General features: G+C 37.2%; 1 protein-coding gene across 2 annotated transcripts in view; it reads left to right on the top strand.

Moving 5' to 3' along the window:
- The first annotated feature begins 1,427 nt into the window (after positions 1–1,427).
- The window catches only part of LOC145692670 (zinc finger MYM-type protein 1-like), a 92,929-nt gene continuing 80,018 nt past the window's right edge, over positions 1,428–14,338 (top strand). The window contains exon 1 of one of the 2 annotated variants that reach the window (XM_081768046.1): positions 1,428–3,913. In XM_081768046.1, the coding sequence (XP_081624172.1) occupies positions 1,809–3,913 (2,105 nt within the window). In that variant the 5' untranslated portion in view covers positions 1,428–1,808. The remainder of the gene's footprint in view (positions 3,914–14,338) is intronic. The other variant, XM_081768047.1, reaches the window with a different exon arrangement.

Genomic DNA, 14,338 nt, shown 5'->3' on the forward strand with positions numbered 1-14,338 from the left:
AAGAATGATAATTTGATAAAGCATTACTCAGTGGCGGATCTAGAAGGTAAAAACTGGGGGGGGGGGCAACCAGAATGCAAACTATGATAGGTGTATCATGAGTTTACTATAAATTTTCAAAAATATATAAATAATAACTTCAATTACATTTATTACTCAAAAACTAGAGAGCTTAGCTCTCCGGCCCTCGGCTAGATCCGCCACTGGTATTACTCCACTTTTTAAAGGAACAAATAAACACCGACTTCCGTCCTAAAATGAATGGGCAGTTGATTTGCACATAGATTGTTCGCCAAAGATTTTGCACACTCTGAGGTAGATCACTAAATCAAAACGTTTGGCTACCCTTGCCTTACACTATATTTTATAGTAAACACAAAGGCCGCGCATAGCGCGGTCACTAACGATCTCGCCTTTGGTAGGAGCGATCTCTGGTTCGATTCTCGCTGGGGGCACTCGATCGGAAAAGTGTATAAGCTTTTTAGGACATCTATCCTGAGTGAAGTTTTTTTTCTGGGTTTTCCTACTTCACATCATGCAAATACCTGGATGGTACCTAAACAAAAGACCCCCGGTCGTTTCCTTTCTCCTCATTTACCCGGGTACTGTGATCGCCTAGAAATGTCATCCTTTACACGTGATGTGGTACAAACACCTGAAATTATATGAACTTGGAACATTCTTGACGAACCTGTGCGTACGCCACTGCGCAGAATAATAATTATTGTTCATGTGATTAATGACTTGCAAATTTATAATTAATTATAAATTTCTTCTAAAAATTGTGTTGAAAAGGTTATTATTATTATTATTATTATTATTATTATTATTATTATTATTATTATTATTATTATTATTATTATTATTATTATTATTATTATTATTACTATTATTATTATTATTGCTTAATGTCCTACGTCTGTGCTCTTTAGGCTAAAGGAAATGAGAAGGTAGATTTAAAAATTGATTCACTATACGGAAACAAGCATAACTTATTAACCATTTATATAAATTTATAACAACAGAAAATTATTTATATTTTAGTATTTCATAGTAAAACGCAGCTCATGCGTCATAGTCCTCTTGTGCTGATCTAGTGACTACCACGTACACCTTTGGTGCACGAGGCTCCGGGTTCGATTCCCGGTGTGAAAGCATATTGAATGCATTATTTTGATTCGAATTCCATCTTCTGTAGATACACGTTTCATATAGCCTCCAATGCTTAAAAAGATAGACTAAATTTCAACCAAACATCAGCGCAAAGACGCAGCTCTATCATATAATTACTAAGTCTTTAATGAGTAAGTACAGAATCAATAACCATCAATTTTTAGATATTTTAATGCAGAGTCTGCAACTCTGATTTGGAGATTTGGCAACAGCGTGAAGTCACAGTGCTTGTTGATGCGTGTCTTTCCGCGCTAGTATTGTTCTCACGTCTAACGTAGGGTTCTTTTTCTCTCCCCAGTCAGTGAAGAGAAGAAAAGTGCAAGGAAGCAGACAGCAGCTATGTGTCAGTTGAAATTTATGTTCTATAAACCTTTGTTGTAATTACAAACTCAAAGTGACTCTGTGTACTCGTAAGTGTGTCGTCATATGAGAAGGTGGAAGCATAGATCGAAGCACATCGACTGAATCACTGATTCATTTTAGATCGCGCCGCGCAGCGTTTCGAATGTCAAGTGTTCTGCTTGCAGTTTCACTTCTCAGAGTAGGTCAGTGCAGTGAATTCGTGTGCTCAGTGTGTGTTGTGTTCCTGAGGTTAAATTCTTTTGGTTAAGTGAAGTGTTTACAGATTTAACAATATGAACAAAATTATATATTTGAAAGACAAAAAACTTACAAATCAAGACAGACTGTGGGCCAAGAAACTGGGCAAACCAACCCCAAAACTCAATATTATGCAAGTATATACAGATAAAAACAGATCATACACGAGAAAGTTTAACAACACTGTTTATCAGTCATGGAACTGGCTCTGTGGTTGTGCAGCGGCAAATTCGTTGTTTTGTTTCCCGTGTGTTTTATTCGGTGGAGAAGAAATGTGGACAAAACAAGGTGTAAAAGACCTTAAGAATCTTTTGTTTAAATGTAGAAAACATGCCCTATCTAGACGACATTTAGACAATGAGATGAGTTATGCAATGTTGGGGAGGGTTAATATTAGTACTCAATTAAATTGTAGTGAGAGAATGTCTGTGCGCAAACATAATGAGATTGTAGATGAAAATCGATATATTTTATCTCGCATTATTGACTCTATCAAATTTTGTGGAGAATTTGAGCAAGTTATGCGAGAATATGACGAAAGCGAAGAATCAAACAATCCGGATATTTTCCAGGGTCGTATTAATATCACAGCTGCTCTTGAGAATATTTTGAAAAATCATTTGGAGACTGCAAAATCATTCAAAGGAAATTCGCACGTAATCCAAAACGATTTACTGGACGCAATGTTGACAGTGTGTCGAAAATATATTATAGACGAAATTGCTGGTGTAGAACACGTTTCGCTTCAAGTGGATGAAATTACAGATAGTTTATACAGAACGTATGTGATGTTGAGTTTTAGATATCAAATTGAGGGGAAAATATATGAAAGGTTTTGGGGCTTTTTTGAGGTTGTTGAAAGGAAAGCTCGTAGTATAGCAGCTAAGATTCTAGAGCAACTGAAAGAAGCGGGGTTAGATAAATTTCCTAAGAAATTAATTTCTCAAACCTATGACGATGCATTCGCTACATGTGGAAAAAGGGGCGAAATACAGCGTTTGATCAAAGATAGTTACCCAAATGCTAATTACATTCATTGTTACGCTCATGAAGCAAACACCATTATTCAGAATACAACTTCATGTTGCGCTAAAATTCGTGTATTTTTCGAAGACTTAAAGGGCATTGTTTTATTTTTCACGCGATCTCCAAAGCGAATGCGTTACTTGTCGGAAACGTGTCACAAGAAAATCCGTTCTGCACCACCAACTAAGTGGTTCCTGGAACATCGATGTGTTAATACCGTCTTCGAATTCCAAGATTGCTTTATAGAATGTTTCGAAGTAATTAGGGATGCAGAGGAAACGGACAGGAACACGAGTGGTCAGGCGGCAGGGTTTGTGCGAACTTTAAGAGATCCAGAGTTTATCTTCTGGCTGTCGTTTTACAGTAAAATCATGCCTCACGTGGTCACGTTCTTTGATTCAATTGAGCAGAAAAATATTGATTCTGACAAAGTTAGATCTTCTATCGAACAGTTCTGTAACAAAATATCGAATGTCCGCCGTTTGTACGAGCCCGAAGAAGTATGCAGCGAACCTCCAACTAAGAAATCTCGTCGTCCTCGCAATAAAAGAAATAATCCGGAAATTGCTCTTGAGATATGTGAAATAATTGTACATTGTATTGGGGACAGGTTTAAGCATTCTGATCACCTATGCGCTTCGAAACTATACCTAGTTGAAAATTTTCCGCAATATTATGAATCATTCCCTGAAAATGATTTTCAGGTGACCCTTAGAATGTTCTCTGCCGTAAATAGGTCGAAATTGAGGACAGAATTAGAAGTATTATATTCGCGTGAAGATTTGCGTAATGCTTCAGGGGCAGCAGTGCTATTGCAGTTTCTCTTAGAAAACAATATGACAGATGCTTTTTCTGAATCTGTAGCCATACTAAAAGCGGTGGTCACCCTTCCAATGGCAACCATTGAAAAAGAAAGGTGTTTTCCTACGCTCAAGCGCGTGGAAACATTTCTGAGAAATAATATGAATATGAACAAACTAACCGCGTTGGCCATGCTCTCTCTGGAGAAGAAAATGATGCATAAAATTCCTAATTTCAACAATCAAGTGATCGAAGTATTTGCACGAGCGAAGGAAAGAGAGGTGGAACTTCTGTACAAGGATCAGAACGTTAGGTAAGTGTTCTTTTTTTCACTTAGCATGAAGCGACAACATTTAATGTGTATCGATATGACCTCCCTGTCAGTGTTGAATTCAGGCGTGTTTAAGAGGGCGCTGAGTTCCCCCTAAAATATGTATGCGCCCCCCTAGAATATCTATATACACGCAATGAAATATTTGCTTTCGGAGTATGTTTAGTACAAGGGGTCCAGAAGCACGTAAAAAAAAAAAATTACAGGAGAAATGAATGATGTAAGTACTTAGACGTAACAGAACGTAACCAAACCTAACCTAATCTAACCGAAAGTAACCTAAACTAACCTGAACTAACCTAAACCTACTAATATTAGTAGAAATAAGCGAAATTCTATCATTCTTTGGAAAAGTATGCTGGACCCATACACTAATATAACATAAACTAACCGAACCTAACCTAAACTTACCTAAATTAACATAACCTACCCTAAACTAATCTAATTTGAACAGGAATTACCAAAATTTTAACATTTTTTAGAGAAAAGAGCTGGACCCCTTCTGCTAAACATAGGCCTTGCTTTCTTCTATTTAATTTTTTCAAAAAAAAAAGTCTTAAAAGCAAAAAATTTTGTCTTATAAAGAAAATTGGTTTATTCTTTTGCCCAATCTAATTGCTGTAATTAACAAACCGCGTTCTCGTATAAAGCCGAAGTTAAATAAAAACTTGGAAATTAGATAGAGACGTACACAAAACGCTTTACAAAGTTAGGCGAAAATGGCAATATGTTGGTTATTGCAATCGATCAGACAATAATAAGTCGCGAGTTTCATTGCGACAGATTCCTGCTGCTCCATTGCAATCTACAACAGAGCCCCCCCTTAATTTTTTATTGCCCCCCCTTTACAAAAGTCTGAATTCAACACTGCTTCCTGTTATTATTATTATTATTATTATTATTATTATTATTATTATTATTATTATTATTATTATTATTATTATTATTAAGTATTCTGCCTTTTAGCAGATTCTGGGATTAATGAGGGTTTTTTCTTCTTAATGAGAGTTTGGGTCTGGAAACGTTTCTTCCATGTTTTCAATTTTCAGCTTCTTCTTTTAACTCCCAATATTTTGTTCTATCTTTCAAGTCAAATCAGTTGCGTTCTTCTTCTTCCTATTCCTCGTTTTCCTTCCATCTTTCCTTCTATGGCGGTATGAAGAAGACAATTTCTTTGCAAGATGTGTTCAATCCAGTTGACCTTTCTACGAAGGATGATGGCTTAGAAGCGTCCTCTTCTCTCCTATCCGTTTTAAAACATCTTCGTTTCTTACTCTTTCTGTCTATTTTATCTTCTTCATCTTTCTCCAACACCACATTCCGAAGTTCTCTAAATATTTCTCCTCTAACTTCTGTAATGTCCAAGTCTCTGAACCATAAAGTCCAATACTGCATATAGCCCTATATCACTTGACTAATTTCTTCCTTAGTTCAGTATTAAGCCAGCTAATTAAGAGTGATCTCTTCCTGTTGAATGCTTCTTTGGCTATAGCAATTCTTTGGTGCAATAAGCGTCTCTTGTCAAAATACTTCCTAGATATTTGAAATGATCGACCTCTTCAAGTATTCTTTGTTCTACTCTGACCCGTAGGGCGCATTTCCACGGGATATTATCATGACTCGATTTTTCGATGTTTTCCATCAGAGGCGGCTTTAAGGATTTTAATTATGGGTTGACCCGCTCATGGGCGTCTCTGGTATGTTAAAATTAAGGGGAGGGGGACGAGCAGAATGCTAGTAGACTCCAACTAAAGTTACGTCAAAATTGTGAGTAAACTTGAATCTAGTTTACTAATGGTACCCTCTTTCTATCTTTAGCAACACAATTTATCATAAGTTTCTTTCGTCACTGGTAGATTACTTGCGGGGAAAAAAGTTTATATATAATATGGTTCTTAGGTAATTTCTTCACCTTGACATTCCTACCGGTGAATTCCTGCTCAGTGTTCTTAAACGCATTTGCAGCAGTGTAGTTTTATAGTCCTCATATATTTCGATTTTTTAGCTAACAAAAGCTTAACTCTCTGAAAGAAGTCTTACGATGACACTTGATTTGATGGCGAATTTCGAATTTTTGATTTCCATTCTTCTTCTGTATTTTTAATAAACTCAAAAGATATATTATCTACCTTTTTGTTCTTCATTTCGCTGTATGTTTTTGAACTTGTCCAATGAACCATCGATTACTTCGTTTTCAGTTTTAATGAAGCGAGGCGTTTTCAGTCTAAAATGTACAGTTTATTCTTGCTGTCATCCGGCTCCTCATTGTATTCTTTCCATCTTCCTCAAACTCAATTCATTCATTAAACACTTATTTCAATCTTTAGTTTCTATGTTGTCATAGTAGTTGTCCCTTGCTGCCATTCTACAATATTCGCATGAAATTTACTCTCAGATATATTAATATTCAAATTTCTCTATCTTTTTAGATTATTCTTGTCACCTTCTCTTCTATTCTATATTTCCCTGTCTTTGTAGATTTTCCTTCTTAATTCGCAGATAAACTTTCTATACATCCTTTCCTTCCCTTCTCCAGTCTTCCTTCATCGCACCCGAGACTACTTTGACTAACCAAGGAGCGTAACTAAAAATAAAATAAAATAAAATAAAATAAAAAATAAAAAAAAAATCCTTTACAAGCGACACACGTCAGGCGGACATTCTAATCACATTAATCTAATGTTTAAGAACAGACATAACTTTAATTTGTTCTGCCTGTTTTCACTTCTTCAATATAGATGTATATCCTTCATCATTGATCCATTTATCTCGTACTCAAAAAATATTTTTCGGGGGTGGGGACGCGTCCCCCTTGTCACCCACCAGAGATGCCCGTGGGCCCGCTCCCTCGCTTATGGATACATACAGACATTTAATGACTATAGGAAATTACTTTTACACTAATGGTGAATGCTATTTGTTAAATAATTATCATCATTAATGTAAATAGTGGGAAATATATTTACTCTTTACTGTATCGTTTAGCGTTTATATATTTTTCAAAATTTTTGGGAGCCCGTGCCTACCCGACCTTAGTTTCCCAGTGTTAGCTATTTAGTCAATCATCTCCTGTAGTCCGTCTTCGGTTTTAGCTATTATAACCGTATCATCTGCATACAGTACCTGATCTTGTTAATGATCTGCCCTCCAATCTTGAAATCTCCAATTCTCATTAATATCGAATACAATAGTTGCCACTTGTGTAGCAAAGTCCGAAAATGACGAATATGTTTGTCGAAGGACGAATAGAGCGCATTTTTCAAGTAGGTCAAGGTTTTCTTCTTTTTCTTTTTCTTGATTATAGTTCAACCCAGAGTTTCTCAAACTGTGGTCCGCTTAGATTGAACATTACTCAAAAAGATAAAAATAACATTCAGGTGAACTGCATTATCACATACTACAGTGGTGAATCTGAACTTTTGGAGATTATATATACACAAGCGTCTTTAATTTTTTCCCTTCAGCTTTCAGTTACAGGTAGGCCCTATTATGAGCATAAGAGTTAGGCAAGACCAGGCGCGTATCCAGAAGTATTTGCTGCGAGGGGTCCAAAGTATTTTCGGAAAATGAAAAAAAATAAATGAAATCTTTGAGTTTAACGTCCCACGCTGGTCCGTAGCCAGAACAAAAATGTAGGGGAGCCCGGTAGAAGTTAGGGGGGAGCGACACAACCATATTATAGTTCATTTGCAAGCATATCGTGAAAATTTTAGGGGGGAGGTGAAAATTTAGGAGGGTCGGCCCCTTAGCCCCCCGAGGATACGGGCCTGGTCCAACATTTATGTCTTTTAGACCAAGAGAGACGATGATTAAAGAAAGTGAATGATGAGAAAAGAATTGGTGGAATGAGAAGGTGTGAGGAAACGGAAGTACCTTAAGAAAACCTACCACAAACTTACTTGGCGGGGGAAAGAACCAGGAACCCCACACACCATAGGTAAGCGCTATACCACTGAGCCACCGTGCCCCCCCCAAAGGTATTTTTGTGGGGTGCAATACGTCTATAGCTATAATAGTAAACCTTTCTTATTTTGCACCCGAAAAGACGATAAGTGTTTCTTAATTACTGCCACCTATATTAAAAAAAACAAACAAACAAAAAAAAACAAAAAAAAAAAAACGATAGAACTCAAGAATCTTATAAAATAGAAGATCTGCCCTTACAACAAAAACTTGAAGCCATACGTCACAGTTTCGCCACTCCTACTCGGCCCACTCCGTCCAATAGGATCACAATGTTTTGAGCCAACAATCATGGCGGAAACGAAAATAGCCAATCAGACGATGGCGGAAACGAGAGTAACCAATCAGACGTGCCGATGCTCGGTTGTTTTTTGGCTTCATCGACTTAATAGGATGACGATACATATGGGCAGATCCTCTATTTATAACATCCTTGATAGAACTATACTATTTTTTATAAGAAAAGAGTACAGATGCGGCGAAATATCAAGTCTTTAGCCTATATTAATCACTTCTCTATTAAACAACTGTAGTTCTGTTAAGAAAGTCTACAAATGTTAGTAGAGTTACAAAGTTTTTTGGGGGGGCCGAAAGGGGCATCCGGACGCGGTAGCCTCCTCGTAGCTTCGGCAGAGCTGCATTTACGTATGAATCATGGCCCGGAGCGGCAATTTTTGGGAGACGGCAATCCTTCTCAGCAGGGGCGTCATTTCAGACTTCGCTTGGGGGGGGGGGGAGCAAGAGCACTTCCAATATAAAATTTTCACGTTTTGTACTACTATATTAATAGACAATCGATTAAAGTATGTATTCCTCAAACTCTTTGGGGGGGGGGGCAATTGCCCCTTTCTGCCCCCCTAAATGACGCCCCTGCTTCTCAGACCAGTTTTGTTTTCTTATTACAGTTGAGGAAATTACATAAATTTGAGGGTAAACGTTAATACTGAGGGGGCAGCAAAAAATATTAAACATATGACTCTGATGTTAGGAGATGGGTGTCACTGTTAGAGAAGCAAACAATAACAGAACAAATGAACAATCTGTTACAGCAAAATAAAAGACTAACAGTTATTATTATGAAGGTAAGTGACCCCGCATAGAGTAGTCGTTAACGATCTTGCTTTTGGTGCGAGCGGTACCGGGTTCGACTCTCAGTGAAAACACTCGGTTAAAAACATGTATGAGACTTTTCAAGCCAGCCATCTTGTGTGAAGTTTTTCCCCTGGGTTTTCCTCAAATTCACACCAGGGAAATGCCAGGATGGTACTTAATATACAGGTCATAGACCAATTAATTCCTTACCCGATCCCTGATTCCCGGCGGGAGCTCATGTGGTTCGGATTCCACGTTAATCAGTAGGTCCACGTCTCATATAGCCTCGCTGCTGAACGGGACGTAAAACTCAAAATCAATCAATCAAACCTTACCCGATCCCCCTTCCCGCGAATAATGTGCTTGTGGATGGACATTACCTCATACATGACAGACTTAAGGCCATAGATGCAGGTAGTGCCAAGACATATGAATAAATAAATAAAAAATAAAATTACCAACTAACGACATACGTACTGCATACGATTTCCTCGAAAACCACGTATGAAAATGACATTTTATTCAGGTTAAAATGACCTCGTCTTTGGACAATATTTTAGTGAAACAGAAATTAAATTGTTGGAGTTACTGATACTTTTGGCCATTTCTTATTAACTTTATTATGTGCTTTCGCCTTTCTTATGCGATAATGAGCTAGATAAGGGTCTTCTAGTTGAGCATCAGTTTCCCCTTAACCCTAAGTTTTGGCTTTTTAACGTAAAGTATAGACTTTCAGTCATCATTCCTGTTTGTCCTAAGATCATGGTTCGTACCTCATTCTCTTCACAATAGAACAGTATTTCAAACGGTACCATTTACGTTTCCCTATCTTGTCCCCGAGGTGGGAAAGTTTGAGAGAAGTCTGGATTTTTTCTGAATTTCTTTTTCAAATTTTGAGCCTCTCTGTGTTTAACACACAGATCTCAAAATCAACTGAAAAATAGCAAGAGGTGTATTAAACTTGTGTACACAATTTCAAGCTTTTATCTTGAATAGTAAGGGTGGGATAAAAATATTTAGGAATGAGCCCCACAATGTCCCAGATTATTCTAAAAGTCCCGGATGTAATATAAAAATTTCGTGAGGCATCCCTAATTATCCTAGGGCCATTGTTCGTACATCATTCTCTTCAGAATAGAACATACTTTTAAACGGTACCATTCACATTTTACTATCATGTCCCTGAAGTGGGAAATCTTGAGAGAAATCGGGAATTTTTCTGAAAATTTCATATTTTGAGCCCCTCTGGACCGCTCTGTTTTAACACAGAGATCTGAAACAAATCTGGAAAATACTAAGGGGTGCACTGAATGTGTATGCAAAATTTCAATGTTCTAGGTACAAAAGTAGCCTACCAAAAAAAAAAAAAAAATAAAATAAAAGAAAGAAAAAAGAAAAAAGAAAGAAAAGAAAAAGAAAAATCCCCACAATACCCCAGAATCCGGTGAAAAACGGGATCTCAGATAAAAAATTCTTGAAACGTCCCTACTTATCCTAGGATCATGGCTCGTACATCATTCTTTTCAGAATAGAACAGCCTTTCAAATAGTACCATTCACATGTCTGCATCATGTATCTGAGGCGGAAAACTCGGGAAATCTTTGTCCGTTTTGACCCCCTGTTTTAACGCAGAGATTTGAAAAAAAAATCTGAAAAGCCCTAATAGGTGCACTGAATGCATGTGCAAAATTTCAATCTTCTAGGTGCAAAAGTAAGATCGCCAATAATAAATAAATAAATAAATAAAAATAGACTTATCTATTTTTTTTCAGGATCTCAGGTAAAAATTTCCAGAGACATCCCTATTTATTCTAGGATCATGGGTCGTACCTCATTCTCTTCAGAATAGAAGTCTTTCAAACTGTACCATTCACATGTAGGACCTACCTGAGGCGGGAAATTCGCAGAAAAGGGATTTTTGGTAAAAATATGCCTTTTCTTTCCCTCTTGATTCCCCCTGTGTTAACGCAGAGATGTGAAAAAATCTGCAAAATACTAATCGGTGCAATAAATGCACTTGAGAAATTTCAATCTTCTAGGTGTAAAAAAAAGTAAGCCTGTCAAAAAATAATAAAAGTAGGGCTAACAAAAAATATTTTTAAAAAGTTATGACGTCATCAACTCATGTCTCGACGCAGAAAAGCGTGAAACCATACGTAACGTGTTCTACAATGCTTGTTGGCTTGAAAAAAAAAAAAACAAAAAAAAAAAACAAAAAAAAAAAACGAAGTAAAACATTTTATTGCTACTTTTTTAATCGAATAATGAAGACACTACTTTAGTACCTAAAAATAAGTACTAAAACTTAAAAGGATTAATAGGTACTAAGTGCTTCCCGTAGAACATAAATTTTTATTTTTTTATACATATTTCTGGCCATTTCCGGCATCTATGGCCTTAAGCGATTACCTCTCAGATACGTACATTCCCAGATCCGTACATGTCAAAATCCTTCCCAGATCCGTAAAAGTGCCATGTGCGATGACACGACATATTTTGACAACGATAAAAGATTTCCCACTTCCGTACATGTTGAATAGCTGACACTGTTTCTATGCATTTTATATAAAGCTTGAGCAGAGAAGGATACGGAATTTCATGCTCAAGGAAATACGAAAAGATAAATACATGCTTTCCATACTGTTGTAAGTTTTTTTTTTTCCGACTCAACTCTTCACGTTGAATTCTAATTCAATCAATGTTTTCCCAAAATGTGCTTGATATGAATTCACAAATCACATCAAAGGGACACACAAGTCATCTCTTATAAAGAGTCTTGGGTCTTCTAAGATCTTGGTCCATCTGCAGCAGGCCGTTTACCTTTACCATCACCTACATGTAATTATTATCAATATACAAGATTTAAAGTTTATAATAGGGATGGCCACAAAGTTCCGGTTCCGGCGGAACCGGTTCTCGGAGATCCGGTTTTCAGAACCGGTTCCAGACCTGGATCCAAAAACCCGGTTCCAGAACCGGATCTTTGGAACCGGTTCAAGAACTAACTAAAAAAAAAAAAAAAACTAACTCTATGGCCTATGGAACCCGGAGGTTCAATGCCGCGTTCACAAAAGCTTTCCACTGACTTCTATCCTTAGCTAACTGCATCCAGTTTCTACTCTGTATTCCAATCTCTAGGAGTTCCATCTTAATATTGTCCTCCCATCTGCGTCTAGGTCTTCCTAATGGTCGTTTTCCGATTGGTCTTCCAGTCAAGACTTTGAAAGCATCTCTACTTTCTTCCATTCTAGCTACATGACCCGCCCATCTAAGCCTCCTAAACTTGACGACCCTAACAATATTGGGTAAACCATATAAATTATGTAGTTCCTCGTTATGAAGTTTCCGCCATTCCCCATTCCCGTTCCTCTTGGGTCCGAATATTCGTCTCAGGATCTTGTTCTCAAATACTTTCAGTCTATGTTCTTCCCTCAGAGTAAGTGACCATGTTTCGCAGCCATACAGAACTACAGGCATGATTATCGTTTTGTATATTTTAAGTTTCAAATTCCTCGACAGAATTCGCGACGACAAGAGATTTTGAACCGAATAGTAACACGAATTCCCTGCTTTTAGTCGACATTTAATTTCTCCGTGAATATGATTTTCCTCTGTTAATATTGATCCTAGATATTTGAAAGTATCCACTTTATCAAAAGTATTATTTAGTATTTTAACGCATCCATAGTTTGCTGTATTCCGGTCCCGACGTACTTCCATGTATTTAGTTTTCTCTGCGTTTATTTCTAAACCCATGTCCCTGCAAGCGTTTAATAAGATCTCTGCATTTCTTTCTATTGTTCTCCTATCATCTCCTATTAAATTTACATCATCAGCATATGCCATAACCTGGTGAATACCGTTCAACTGTAAGCCCTGGTTGCTATCTTTGATTTTCCTTATAGCGTATTCCAAAACGAAGTTAAATAATAATGGCGACAACGCATCTCCTTCTTTCAGGCCATTTTCGACGTGAAAGCTCGTGGACAAAAATTTTCCTACCCGGACTTTACTTTGGGATTCATTTAAAAATATCTTAATTAATCTAATTAGCTTTCTCGGTATTCCAAGTTCTGCAAGAACGTTGTATAATGTTTCTCTCCTAACCGAGTCGTACGCCTTTCTAAAATCAATAAATAGTTGATGTACCGTGGTATTGCAACATCCAAAGACCTAATCGTGAAGAGTACAAAATTCCCACATTGCGACGTTTATAAATACACTTGGACATCACCAGACGGAAAAACACAACCAAATTGATCACGTTTTAGTAGATAGAAGAAGGCAATCTAGCATAATTGATGTCCGGTCGTTTAGAGAGGCTGATTGTGACACTGACCACTACCTGGTAGTAGCGATAATACGAGAGAGGTTATCGTTGAAATAAAGGTAATATTCATTGTCTGAAAACGGAGATATTCAATTTAAAGAAATTAGAAGAGAGCCAGGTAAGAGAGAGATACCAGATTGAAGTTTCGAATAGATTCTCGGCTTTAGAAGATTCGGAGTGCACTAGCGTTGAGGATACCTGGATTGAAATTAGAGATAGCATTAAAATTTCAGCAAAAGAAAAATTGGGACACGCGGAAATACGTACGAACAAACCATGGTTCGACGAGGAATGCATTAAACTAGCAGAGAAGAGAAAACAGGCAAAATTACGCTGACTACAAAATCCTAATGAAATAATTACACAAAATTTCGCAGATATCAGGCGGGAAACTTCCAGAATTTTTAGAACAAAGAAACGCGATTTTCTGAAAGCTAAAATTAAGGAACTTGAAGATAATAGTAAAAATAAAAACATCCGGGACATGTATTAGGGAATCAACGAATTTAAGAAATGCTATCAACCTCTTGCTTATATATTAAAGAAATCTGACGGTACAGTTCTCACTGACACGGATAGCATCTTAAATAGATGGAAAGATTTCTTTGACGATTTGCTTAACACGCAACCAAAAACTAGTGTGCGCGGAGATAAGGTGATACACACCGCAGAATCGTATATTCCAGAACCCAACCGAACAGAAGTAGAAACCGCTATAAAGAAATTAAAGAAACACAAATCTCTGGGTGTAGATGAAATTCCGGCTGAGTTAATTTTAGCTGGAGGCGAGAAATTGTGGAACAAGATACACAAACTATTCTCCTTATCTGGAACAAGGAAGAATTGCCACAGGAGTGGAAAGAATCAATCATTGTTCTAATTCACAAGAAAGGCGACAAAACTGACTGTAATAACTATCGAGGCATTTCTCTTCTGTCAACGTCCTATAAAATCCTTTCAAATATTCTGTTAGCAAGACTGACCCCATACGCAGATGAAATTATTGGAGATTATCAGTGCGG

Source organism: Thermobia domestica, chromosome 8 (assembly GCF_964235325.1).
Source record: "Thermobia domestica chromosome 8, izTheDome1.hap1.1, whole genome shotgun sequence".
In the NCBI taxonomy this organism is placed as follows: domain Eukaryota; kingdom Metazoa; phylum Arthropoda; class Insecta; order Zygentoma; family Lepismatidae; genus Thermobia; species Thermobia domestica.